Genomic DNA, 14,051 nt, shown 5'->3' on the forward strand with positions numbered 1-14,051 from the left:
TTTAAACTGTTCTAGCACAACAGTAATACTCTTACCGTCAAGACTAATTGGCACTGCGACCCCAAAGGGAATAAGGCTGGCTCCTGTAAGCATTCCCACCGACACTGTGTAAGAGGACATTTGCATAAAGCCGACCCTTTCCTAATGTTGTGCTGTAGTGTCACCGGGTGCCCGTTAAACCTCTGTGGTATGTGGTTTTCTAGAAGCTTGGCATTACAAACATGGAAAATAAACTTTTTAAAACCGTCTGCCTTACCTAAACAAGTATTTCGATGTAGTCTGAGGGACTAAAATCATAAAATAAAGTCTGTCACATGCACCCACTGACACGCTGCATGGAGGACGACAAACTCACCGAGCAGAGCCGGGTTGCTGTTGCGGTTGGTGGGTTTGGGCGGGGGCACGGGAGGCTGCTTGGCGTGGGGAGGGACGGGGGGCGGCGTGTCAGAGTCGGGCACCAGTGTGGGCCGAGACTGGTCGTCTACTATCAGGGACACAGTCCTCGGCGGCTTGGCGACCGCCGGTGCGGCAGAGGATGAGGAGGACGAGGAGGACGAGGACGAGGACGAGGAGGATGAAGAGGAGGGTGGGGTCGGAGCCCTGTCGCTTGATAGGCTGGTGAGGAATTTAGGAGGGAGCAGAGCTTGTTTGGGTTGAGGCGGGGACGGGTCCTGCTGGGAGTCCTGCGGTGGACGAGGGTCGGTATCAAAGCGGACGCCGGCGGACTCTACAGACGGGTTACACAAAGACACACAAACGGAGGAGACAGACTTGGTTCAGGACAAGTTGTGGTGGTAGTCGAGCTGACTTTTGATGGTTAACCCTGAGGAGGGAAACTGACCCAGACTGCACATTCAACACACAGCAGACATTGAGAAAGGACAAAGACACAAGGCTTGAAATGACTTAAGTGTCACTTGAATTCAAGTATCGGAGGCCAAGGTTTACTCTTTCAGCTCCATAACCCTGTTGGAATGGTTGTGAAATCACTCACCCAGCACCATCAGGAGACCATTTCAACATAGCAAAACATTCACAGACTGTTTACTGAGGAAAAGTCTGAAAGGTGCTGACAGGACACTTTGTCGTCGGTCACATGTCAAACTGACGACAGTGAAAAGCGCAGAATTTCATAATCAAGGCTAAAGCAGCTCGCTACTTTTATTAGAAACCTGTTCAAGTACATTGAACTGAACTCAAAAACTCAAAGAGATGCTACATGAAACCAAGTAAAGGGAAGTCTGGGCTGCAGTAGCGCAGTCAGTCTGTGTCACAACGAGCCGGGGACACTTACAGTCCTCAATGACATTATATGTGCCATTGATAAGAAAGAGAACTGTGTAGCTGCTTTTGTTGATCTGGAAAAGGCTTTCGACTCTCTGAACCATGAAATACTTCTAATGTTGTCCCACAAGGAAGCATATTGTGTCTGACACTATTCAGTATGACTGTACCAAACATAGGACAGTAAAGCCGATACAGTTAATATATACCTGAGTCTTTCTACCTCTGGTGAGTAACACCATAGCTGATTGAGTTAGGTGGAGGTTAGGTGATTGGTTTGATTGGTTTGATTCAGGTTAAAGCACGATCTTACCTGCCCGCTCTCTGAACTCAGCTGGTGGGGCGTATCTGGGCAGGGTGGTCCTCTTGTCCGACTCCGAGGCGGGCCGAGTCTTCTTGGCGTCCTCCGAGGAGCTCTTCTGCAGAGGGGGCCTCAGGTCCACCTCGGACTGAGGCCTGATGCCTCGCCGCAGCTCTTCTACAGACTGCTGAGGCCCCAGTCTCTCTCTCTTCTCCTCACGGCGATCTCTTTCGTTTCTCTTGTTCCAGTCGTCCCACTTCTCCCTGTCCTCTCTCCTCTCCCTGTCCTCTCTTTCTGCTCGAGCGTCTTTCCTCTCCCTGTCCTCTCTTTCTGCTCGAGCGTCTTTCCTCTCCCTGTCATCTCGTTCTCGGTCGTCGCGGTTGTCTCTGTCGGGACGCCGATCTCTATCATCCCTCTTGTCTCTGTCGTCCCTCCTTTCTCTATCGTCGCGCTCCTTCCTCTCCCTCTCCTCCCGTTCTCTTTCATCCCGATCTCTACGCTCCCTCTCGTCCCGATCTCGACGCTCCCTCTCGTCCCGATCTCGACGCTCCCTCTCGTCCCGATCTTTTCTTTCTCGTTCATCCCGATCCCTCCTTTCCCTCTCCTCACGATCTTTCCATTCTCTATTGTCTCTTTCTCTGTCCACTCTTTCATCTCTTCTATCTCGGTCATCTCTCCATTCCCGCCTCTCTCTAAAATCTCTGTCTTCTTTCCGGTCGCCGCCTCTATCCCGTTCTCTTTCGTCCCGCCAATCCCTCCGTTCCACGTCTTCCCTCTCCCTCCTGTCCTCTTTTCCATCCCTCCTCTCATCTCTGCGGTACCTGTCGTCTTGTTGAGGCCCCCGAGGTAAAGATCCTGCTCTCTTTTCCACATCTGACGGCAGACGAATTCGCCTGTCTGCGTCCACGGCGAGCCGCGCATGAGAGTCCACGTCCAGAGGCGCCCGATTGTTCCGGGACGCGTCAGATGACGCTCTGCCTCGACCTCGTTCGTCGGGCTGAGGCACCTTGAGGGCGTTTCCCTTAATGTCAGAGTCCCCTCGAGATGCTCGCTCCGAGCTTTCAAGCAGCTTGTCTACGTCCATCGGCACCAGGTGCCCATTTTTAACTGGCGGACCTTTAATTTGGTTCACGTCATAGCTCTCTGTCCAACACAGGAAACATACAGAAACACAATAAGTGTAAAGGAAACAAAGAACAAAAACAGATCGACTCAGGCTCTGTTTACACAATGTTTTCAAGGGTAAATGCAAAGCTTTTGCATTTTCACATTGTTTTCATCGTTTCTGCCATTTCCGTGTAAGATTTCTTGTTAAATTAAAACACAAAAACTTAATAAACACGGTGTTAATCGACACAACGTTCTGACATTTTGGGTAAAGCTTATACATGCATACAACTTTGTATCACTGCCTACCGTTCTCTGGCATTTCCTTGAGAACTCCTCTATCAATCAGCTCTTGTCGAGTCTTCCGAACAGAAATCTTTCGTTCCAAGGCTGAGGGGGAGGAAAAAAAAAACCCCCAATGTAAATCAGGAATGAGGAAAGATCCACACATAAATAAGCACTAAACCAGAAAACAAACAAACATACCTATAGACGCCTCTGCAATCTTCTCACTTGGTTTCTTCTTCCTCCACTTCCAGGGCTTGAAGATTCGTCCCATTTTGGAAAACTTCCCTTTGCGTTTACTCGGCGGTGATCCCCCAGCGGAGTTCCCCTCGTCGCCTCCTGTCGTGCTCTGCTGCAGGTCCACCTCATCCTCTGCACGGACACAGTGGAATTCACAGTTTGACACATGGAGCTAATAATCTGTGCTGTCGGCGACGAAGAAAAATCACTTTGCAGAATCCAGTTGATGAGACACATGAAGCCACAGGCAACCAAAGACAATTACGGCAAAGATAACACACATGAACTGATAAAGAAAAATGACTTTCATGGCGGATTTGCCGGATGGTCATTATATTTATGTTTTTACATATCCAGCAGTGAACACAAAATGACTACAAGATAAGCAGTAACGTCAGATTAAGATCGGTGAAAGACTTAACCTGGAATTGCTGTAAGAATGCAACATATATGAGGCATTCCTCTGTTTATTGTTGTGGAGATATCTACTGAACCCATCAAACAAGCGTCTTTGTGACGTAATGTAGCAAAAGTAAACAAAAGCAGCAGATGCCAACACTAGTAGACATAACAGTAAACCCAGAAATGGCAACTACTGACCCTAGTTAAACCATTTACCACATAAAGTAGAATAATTAGAGCTTCCACAGTATATCCTAAACATATGTTTGAATTTCAGTGGGTTTACAGCTTATATAAAGATATCAAATGGAAGCTTTGAAACAAATATGGGGTCACAATGACTTTGACCTGTTGCCATCAAAAGGTAATCAAATCATATTGGGGGTTGGTCACAACGTGAGTGTGCAAGTTGTTTAGCCAGAGATTTGGCACCAAAAACAGAAAGAGGAACAGATTAATATGCTATGAGGCAACGCTGTAAAAACATCCTGTCAAGACAGGATACTACTGCCAATTGCTCTCGAGACCAAAAACAAAACTGTGTGTCTTGTGGCTGCGGCAGTCACAAGGTTAGATTCCATAAACGGGTGCGGGGCTTTGACAGTGAGAAATGGAGACTCTTTTCACGGGTTACTGTGAATTAATGGGACTTCTAGCACAGTGGTGATGCACACCCTTCCGAACCTCACCGATGAAAAAAGAATTTATAGTCTTTGTTGAAACATAAGTGACAAAAACAAAAGTAACAGAAGGGAATGTGTCCATCTGTGACAGAAACCATGACTCAAGAAATTCCAGAGCTGGTCTAATGTGACCGAGAACCAAAAGACAGCAATCACTGGGTGGACGCAGGCATTATAATTCCTAGGTGACGAGCAGGAAGGCAGTAGTTGGTTACACAATAGTGCAGAGCAGGGCAGCATTATGAAAAACGTGTTTTACAGAGGTAATCCGTCGGAGGACGGGTGAGCTCATTACCGACTGGTTAGCCATTATACTCAGAATTACTCCATGTGTCATGGCGCAGGGGTGGCGGGACCTGTAACTCCGGATCCCAATCGCAACGAAATACTTTGTAGTCTCGCATTTCAAAGAGATAGAAATCACCTAAAAACACACAGCATTAGAATTTAGTGCAAATAGAAGTCAGTGTGTATTTCATTCATAATCGCCTCTAAAAAAAATAGACTGTGGGCCGCAGACATGATTTATGAGCACAAGTAAAGAAAAAGACAACCTACAGTCAATTTCTGTTACTTCATCAGCCAGAAACAAGAAGAGTGCCTATTAAATATGAGCTGAATGTTAAGTGGTAACCTCAAGTGGCTGCTTCACAACTACAAGCGCTTCCTCAGACACTGAGCACTGGTCTACTGGAAACAGGGTTTCAAACACATGACCCAAACTAGAGTGCAACGACTTGTTTCATTACACGCGTGGTTTGCACCAGCAGTTCAGACTCTCCGTACCTCTCCCACCCTCCTCCCTGACCCATCCACCGCACTATTACAGCTCAATACTGTCAGCTTACTGCAGCATCCACTGACGTTCCACTCTCCACTAAACACAGTCGACATTATCACCTGAAACTGAACAACTAAACTTTGTAATGAGGAAGGGGTAAAAAGGTCTATTTTATTGTTTTTGGTTCCACTGTGCTATAAGCAAAGCGAGTGTTGTGTGTTGTTTTTGTTATTGTCATTTGATTTTGAAAGTCCACCGCTGCTGGGGTATATAACTTGCCCTTTCACGGCGTGTGCGCCGGAAGTAATATCAATAAAGCCAAACATCACAGCTAGGGCTAAGGGTTATAATTCATGTACAGTATTTCAACATAAATTCAATCGTGACTGTCGATCCAGTCAGTCATTTTCAGTTTACCTAAAAGGCAGCAGGTGCATGGAGGCTGTTACTGTCCGTTTACATTTTCAAATATATCAAAAAATTTACTCGACAATTGTAGAAGTCAAAAGTATGAAAATGAAAAAACTAAACTGATACTTTTGATAATCAGCCTTCATTTAGAACTTTAATTGATTCTATAAGTAGTAAGCAACCATTAATTTTCACTCGAGGATATCAACAAAAGACCCAATCCCAAAGCGACCAAAGAGCATCAAAACTTCTTCTCCCGGGACTTGGTCCTCTGTCCATGCGAATGTCCGTGAACTCTCCATTGTAAATGTTTATAGTGTGTTGTTCTCTGCACACATGCGAGTTTGGCTTCATTACAAAAACCAACAGCGCCAACTCCTGGCCTGGCATGAGAATTACATTGTTTTTAGCATTTCTGCCTTTTCAAAGACATCATTTACTAAATGTTGCCGTGTAAATGCAAAACCTTTCTGAAATAAAAACGCAAAAACAATGAGTTTTCCCCTTGCTGTGTAAGCGGTCTCAGGCTCCTCCACAATAAAAGAAACTTCCAGGTTGGTTGATAAAAACAGTTAAGGGTGAAAATTATGTTTCTGGAGTTAAGAGGAAAGGAACAATGTGAGATTTTAGTGGCGCATGCTCACAGATGAGTGTCCATTAGTACATGCACTTATCTTTTTCACTAAAATCTTTCTGATTGTAACTCCATTGTCTTTCCTTTTGAAAGCATGCACTTTTGTTGTGAACCAAACATCAGTGAAGAGCTCTGAACTGCACGTACTCTTGTTCTGTACAGTTGTGATGTATATCAGCATTTTTACTTGACGGCGTTGTCTGTCTCCACTACACATCAGAGGACATTTAGTGAGAAGCCTTGATTGCTTTTGACGCATTAAATAGATGAAGTAGGTCCAAAACAGCTTGTTTAACGGTGTGATTTATTTTGTCGGTCATTTGAACGGTGCTTAGAAAGAAAAGTCCAAATTCTAGAATAACATTGATCGATGAAAACGCTGTCATAGAGAAAGAGCCATTAGCAAATTAAAAATAAGGTTTTGTAATTCCATATATCATTATATAATGCAGTACGGGAAGATATTACAGTTCATTTAAAATATATTTTTCTGATTTGCACATACAATAAGACCAGAGAAATCCTACTGACTTTAATCTAAAATGCTTCAGCCTGTGAATATAGTTGGCAGTGTTGGAATCTATGCTCACACCTTTCTTCTAGAAAAGAAGTCAGGCAGTTGAGCCAAGCTTTGCCCAAAGTGCTAAAGCAAGTGGTAAATCCACCGCCAATGGAAATCCAAACAGTATTTTAGGGAGAGAAATGACTAAAAGATTCACAAAAGACAATATAAGAATATTTAATGTGTTTTGCTGCTTACCCGATAAACCTCTCATGGGGATCAAACTAGTGTTTTTGCTTTGGAGTCCAGTTACTAGCGAGTGGCCATCTCCCGATCAGAATGTTCCAAGCTCAATTCCCCATCGCTCCCTGTGCAGCTATCAAAGTGTTCTTGAGCAAGACACAGATCCTAGAATTGGATGACTTGAGCGCCTTGCATGCACTCCATTGGCGTCGTGTGATTGGGGGAATGAGATTAACAGTGTGAAGCACTTTGAGGGCTGCTGAAGTAGTGAAAAAGCAATATACAAGCAAAATCAATTGACCAATTAATTGTTGCCGTTTGGTAATCCAAACTGAGAAAACGAGCCGAATCGGTCTTTGACCACCGCTTGAAAAATGTTAATCGTCTTCAGGACACAAATCCAACACCTGTTTAGAAAGGTGAATTATTTTCAATTTTTTTTTTTGTTGTCTAAGCTTAAACCTATATTTGCTGTCATTCCAACAACACTCAGCTTCTCTGTGGTGTTTTAAACCTGAGGGCTAAGACAGGCAGTAACAAACATAAAAAACATAAGCCGTTACCAGGACGGAAAACAAATTCCATCAGCACCACACTGGAGTGATTTCAGCCCGGCTGTATCTGACAAGAGGACGGCTGAGCCGCGGCTCAAAACCCCAGGCTGCCGGGCTGTCAAGACTTAGATCAGAAAGACAGGGAGGGACGCTTAAAACATGAGGGGGGGGGGGGGACTGTACTGAATGGAGGTTAATGATTAATGCATGATGTATTAATCATCTACGAGAATTTTCTCCGTCAAGTGTAAAACAACTGACAGCAAATGTGAATTAGCATTTATTAGTGGCAGGCATCCCATTTCTAAACATTGGACTGGGTAGCTTCTTTATAAGGACGGCACAGATTGACCTGTACCAACAAGGCTGAAACATTTTGTTCAATCCTGAGGAAAACGCTGCTCTCGTCTGAAAGCGTAACATGGTTACTCTGTGTCAAACAATCTCAACCAATGCGGCGGACGGTAGTTTTCCATTTGTGAAATGGGTGTGAGAGTCGGAGAGGGACATTCTTGGTTTCCTACATATCCAAAGCCATTCTTATATAAACTTTAGTTCAGCTCAGCTTCAAGCGCTGCCGATTGTCCTTGAGTTCATCATGAAGCGCTGCAGAAGCTCAATAACACCACATTCATTCCAATCCAACGTGCTGAACAGGGACATGGAAGAAGGATACCGACCGGCCAGGAGCTGCACAGAACATTGTCGGCCTGCTGAATGTAGCTCTGGTGTTTTCGTTCTGGGATTTGGAAATCCACTCAGAAAGAAGGTCCATCAGGGGAGCACGATTGTGAAGATATTATTAAGTAAGATAGTCTGCATGGCTGTAGTTTGGTTCCTTTGTGTTGAAAAGAAAAACAAAGTCCCAACAAAGTGGAAGAATCTGTTCCACGAAAATCTATTTGTCCACTTCAGATCAGGACAATCCCTCCTACTTTGTCTTTGTCTTGCTGTCAGTAAAGCTGTTGCATGTGAATACTCTGTTTTCAGTCTGTTCAGTCAGCTTTTCCTATCTGATACTACAAACTAATGCACACTGAGTCATGAACCACATACCAGAGCAGAAAGCTTATTATTTTCCAACTCCAAGTGAAACTATGCATTCCTAGTTCATATCGGTTTTCTGGAAAGGAGGAAAGGTTCCCACTCATTTCTCTATCCATTCCAGCTCGGTGTTGAAAGGCGAGTTTTAGTCAATTAGAATGAACTTGCCCAATAGAGAAGTACAAGTAAATTTTAAATTGATGTTTTGAAGAGAAAACTAATGTGAGAATGTAACTCATGAGACGAGTTAGGGAAGAATCCATTGTCTCTCCTTGTGGTAACTCACTTCAGTCTAATTTCTTCCATCCGTTAACCCTAACCTGCAATGTCTTTGTGGTTACGATACTGCACATCATACTCAAAATATCCCAGAATACTGCGTGATTCCAAATAGCAGCACAAACAGCATTCTGGAATCTGAACAACTATCATCCACAACCAGAGTGCACATGTGCCAGTACTTGTGTTTTATTTATTTATTTATTTTTGGGGGGGGTTAGAATCTCCCCACTCTGGGACTCGTGTTAAAAAAAAAAGTGTTCTAGCTTGCGCACTATAATGTCAATTCATAATGAATTAAATAGTTTTGAACTACCTGTTTGTGAGGAGGTTTAGTAATACTGAGCAGAAATCCTGAAGGGTTAGGGCTCCACAGCAGTTACCTTTTCATGTTATATACGATCAAATTAATTTCAATAAATCGTAAAAAACGTTAAAAAAAAAAAAAAAAAAAAAAGCAGGTATCGCTGTAATCAAAGGTTTATTTGCAATAAAAAAAAAATCCTCCTGGATGCAGATTTAATTTTAATGGCTTGCTAATGACCAACAAATGAAAAACATCCTTCTGGTCCAAATGTTTGAAACGCGTCATCTCCACAAGCGCGTGAACTGAGGCGTTCATTCGGACGCATGTGTGAAATCTCATGCATGAAATGTGGGTGTAGAGAAGTCGGTGAACTCTGCGCCGATCGCGGGCCCTCCGTGCTATTTCTGACGCATGCTGTGGCTCGGGCACCAGCGGGTGTCGAACTGAGGGGAGGGGGGTGGCTGAGCGACCTTGCAATAACAGCGATGGAAGAGCGACGACTGTGGAGAACGGAAGAGACCGACCACTCGCAGGTGACTTGGACAATTAAGAGGAAAACCCATCTGTGCAACCACTCGACGAAGTCAAGCTTGCGAGTAATACGTCCACTGATTGCAGGAAAGATTATCAGTCTCTGTGAGCGCAGAGCCAATTGAACTTTGAAGACTATTAACAGCCGGAGAGCCAGCTGCTGCTAATGCAACACCCTGAGGACCTCTGGTCAAGCTGGCCACATGACTCATGCTGCAATAGAAGAGGAATGGATCCCAGAGGAAAATTCCTTTTGCAGCGTTGCTCCAGACCATAGAATAGAATTTTAAAGTCAGAAGAGAAATTAAATAGTAAATATTTAATAATATGTACAAGGCTTAATGGTGACTAGTATATGCATGGAAAACACAACAACACTATTTACAGGGAATAGGGCCGGGCGATTTGGCCTACAAAAAAAAAATCTGATTTATTTTTTAAATTTGAGTTTCGATTCTACATTTTTTTTTACTCAAAGCACTCCAAAATTACTGCAGATATATATGTTGTCAAAAGTGCAACTTTATTGCCGTAATTGTCCTCAGAGTTAAAATGCAGTTGATATTGAACAAACCAAATAATACGTTATGGAAGAACTATACTTATTTAAATGCACATAACTGAACCAATATAAAGATCTATACAATATTTATACATGAAGATAATATCTGGTGGTTTCTGGGACTGGATTGGAGCTTTTTTGCGAACCAGTTTTGGTCCACGGGCCTTATGTTGGACTTGAAGTAAACTTCACAGCGGCACAGAGGTGTGGGAGGCTGTCCACTCACTGCGTTAACAGTTAAAACCTTCGTGCTCGAGTATTTGTCTGCTCTTACCGGGTCCATAGTCCGAGGTTCTACTGTACACATAAGTTAGACGGCTTTCAGCAAGGTGTGCGCTATTTTTCCGGCCATCTTTTTTAGAAGATTGACCGTCCAAATGACGCCTGGACGTCTCGCTGCATTATAAACTGTGCAGTGAAACGGAGCTGCTGCTACTTAACCTGGCTCTAGCAGCAGAAATCCTGCCCGTGTTCAGGCTGTTCCACCATCAGCTCCTTGGGCTTTGTCACAGGTCACACGTCCAATGACGCCACACAAGAGGAGAAAACCCAGACGGCATTGTGAGCCGAAATCTAACTAAGTGTACGGACTCCTCTCACTGGCTTTATGTCTGAAGAGTCTGTCCAACAATGTGTGTGAAGAAATCCAACACACATTTTACACCTCTGGTTTACAACACTTTGTGGCATACAAAAGCAGGCGCTCTAAACAAATAATAGCAGTGGACACTTTTCTAGGTCTGCCTGGTATTCTGAGAAGTGTCTGAAAAGTGTCTGAAAAGTGTCTGAAAAGTGTTTCCCCGCAGGCTGGGACTCGATGCTTTACACAGCAGCATTCACAAGTCAAAGCTTAGTTGCATTTATTTTGTCCCTGCAGAGTAAAGCTTTTCCATTTTTGTCACCTGAGAAGGCGACTTGCTTCAGATGCGGACGGCACAGACCTCTATGAAGTCGTCATTTCCAAGTTGTTGCCTTTCAAGCATATTTTTTCTCATCACAGTTTGTTTAACCTTATGATGGATGCATAAAATCCCAACAATATTAAAGTCTAATTTCCAAGTAAAGAGAAGATTTCAAGGTTCATAGCAGTCATGATGCTGCTCTGCTATAAATTAGAATTCCTTAAATGCTGATGGGCTTAAAAAACAACTTTGAGAATGTTTTTTTTTTTTTTAGGAATATCATTCTTTTTTCCCCCTTTTACACAAATTACCACCCATACTATCAGCAGGTCTACAACTCCTTTCTCTGATTTGCCTGTAAATAAAGCTACCCGTGGACATTAAAACCTCCTACTTTTAACAAAATCATCAAATTCCCCAGTGTTAGTGATATAAATCAATATTTACGCAATTTAGCATTTGCTCAACTCACTATTTTACCGCATTTGACATATAAAAGGCTCTAACGGAAGATTATTCTGATCATTCAGCAAAAAAAAGCCCTTTTCACTCACTGACTAATGTCTAATGAACGTAATCACAGAGCTTCTACAACGTGAGTGACCAACACTCCTTCAATTCCTCCCCTGTTACTAATCTCCTGAACAGAATTCTCACACGAAACTGGCCAACCGAGCAAAACAAAGTACAGATTGCCATCAAAGAATTTTCTTGTTTATTTTCCCACTGGATAAATACCGACAGTCACAGGAAAAAGGCCACATTGTTGTGAATTCCACCATTTCCTTCGGATTCCTCCCCTGCTGCTCAGCTAAACAGGCTCTGTCCGAGCACAGCGGAACACACCAGCAGAGCTCCATATAGTCAATTCACTCAGACGCCTAATGTGGCAAAATCCACTTGTTATTTTTCCCCATTGCCACAATACGTGACTCCAATTCTGTTCCCAGAGATGGCATCGGAGAGTGGATGTGTGAATGTAAGGCGACACACCCGGTTTGTCACGTTTGTTTACAGCAGGTGGTGCCCCCTGGGTCGCACTGCTGCGAGGAGCATTTCTGCAGCGTGGCGGCATCATGCAGTCTGAACAAAACAGAAAAGCGAAAACTGATACGACCACCGAGCAAAGGGGATCATCACAACGTGACAAACTGGACTCTTAACTGTATGTATGCAAATACAAATGGTCCAAAATCTAGTTCAGACCGTTTGTAATCATTTCAGGCAGACAGACAGACAGACAGACAGAGACTGCCCTGCGGTTTCCCGTAGACACGTGGACGACAGAAGAAATCTAAAGCATGTGTGGAGCTGTTGTCAGTTGGTGCCTTGCGCCCCTTCACAACCTCCACAGATAGCCGGAGAGCCGAGGGTAGACAGAGGGAGGTTTGTGTGGTTTGTGAATTTCACAATCGCCACATTCCATCTGCATGCATTCTTCTACACCTGTCTGTGCCTGCTGCTTTGCAGCGTCCCTCCGCTTTGAGAACACCTGCCATGTACACACACCTACATTGACTTTCTGCTCGTCGGGGGAAGGTGAGGCGCCTGCTTCGTTAAGTCTTCACACCTTGCGACAGGGCTTTGGACTCACCCGTGTTGTGCTGGGCCGGTTGCTGGGCCACAGTCTCGCTGCTAGCGCTGTGTCCCATGCTATGGCTCCTGTCCCTGCTGGCTTGCCGGCCGCCACCTCCCCGGAGGCCCGCGCCACCTCGCGTCTCTCTCTTCTAAACAAAACACGGCTTCGGTAACTCAAGACGGTCTTGACTGCCGACTTGCACCGTTCACTCTTTCTTGTCACTACAGTGTTGGCCTCTCTACCCCCGCCCCTGTCTTGCTCCCTCCTTCTTCTTCTTCTTTAAAACACAAACACGCTCGCTCACTGACTTCTTAGGTCCCTCCCTTCTCTGAGCTCTGACTTCATAAATAAGGTACGCCAATAAGGTAATCCAACAGTCTGCTGCGGATGCCTTTCATTCCCCAGAGCAGATTTTTCAGGGGCAAAGTTCACAGCGGGAGAGCTTTGAAGTTTGGCAGGCCGGGCCGTCAAGCCTTGAGGGATTTGCGATGCAAATGGTGGGAGGGGGATGTTGCCCCCCCCCCCCCCCACCTCCTGCTAGCACCATTTTACAGACTGACACAACACTAGTCCCTGGAGGGCGAGGGGGCGGGATCTGAGGGCCGAGGTAACTGGAGAAGTGGAAGGTGAGCCGAGCTGAGGTGGAGCTCGGCGGCAGAGAGGAGGAAATGACACGCTACAGGTGTCTGGTGACTTTCGGGGTGGATTGTCCTTTTAAACCACAAACTACAGACGATCCCAGAGATATTTGCCTCCATGTATAAAGCAACAATTTACCATACTTTTATGCATACTGTTATGAAGGACAACTATCGCTGAGGACCGATTGTCAGGTTGAACTCATCTTCAACTAAGAAGCAGCAGATTGCACGATTTTTTGATAAATTGCTCTCCACCAGTGAAGTTCTTGTGTTTGTTTTGTCTGATAATGGTCATTCAAAGCGAAGGCCGCCAAAAGCTTTGTCCTCCACGAACGAAGCACACAACATTATTTTGCACTTCAAAGACTCCCCGGCTAGAACTGAGCCCTTTAAAGGAAGGACGGCGCAATATTCCGCTTGCTCGCCTGGCTGTGGGACAGAATGTTCATTTTATTGTCTGATATATTTCTATTTTTTTTGTATTCATATTTTATTTCATAGCTTTTAACCTCTAATATTACATTTTTGAAAACGCTGTATTTAAAGCTGACGAAAAACTTCTTTTCTAGTTAATGACAGTTAACTTTCAAAGTTAATCTATTTATGGGGTTAATACAGTGTACAGTCTGTTTATCAGTGTTGCCACCTTGAAAAAGTAATCAGATTACTGATTACAAGTAAGTCCTTTAAAAATGAACTAATCAGTGAAGTAACAGTTACTTTTTAAAGTAATTAAGTTAGATTACAAGTAACTTTTTAGCTACTTTCAGCACCTGCCG

The 14,051-nt window shown here is 44.3% G+C and overlaps 1 protein-coding gene across 5 annotated transcripts in view; it reads right to left on the reverse strand.

The window, feature by feature from the left end:
- Positions 1 to 14,051, reverse strand: part of phactr4a (phosphatase and actin regulator 4a) — a 50,326-nt gene that overhangs the window by 17,104 nt on the left and 19,171 nt on the right. For 4 of the 5 annotated variants that reach the window (XM_080485037.1, XM_080485035.1, XM_080485034.1 and 1 more), the window contains 4 exons: positions 3,179 to 3,349; positions 3,002 to 3,082; positions 1,598 to 2,728; positions 356 to 727 (listed from right to left, as the gene is read on the reverse strand). In XM_080485037.1, the coding sequence (XP_080341163.1) occupies positions 356 to 727; positions 1,598 to 2,728; positions 3,002 to 3,082; positions 3,179 to 3,349 (1,755 nt within the window). Of the gene's footprint in view, positions 1 to 355; positions 728 to 1,597; positions 2,729 to 3,001; positions 3,083 to 3,178; positions 3,350 to 12,646; positions 12,975 to 14,051 lie in introns of those variants that run through there. The other variant, XM_080485033.1, reaches the window with a different exon arrangement.

This window comes from Lipophrys pholis, assembly GCF_963383615.2.
Source record: "Lipophrys pholis genome assembly, chromosome: 17".
NCBI lineage: Eukaryota > Metazoa > Chordata > Actinopteri > Blenniiformes > Blenniidae > Lipophrys > Lipophrys pholis.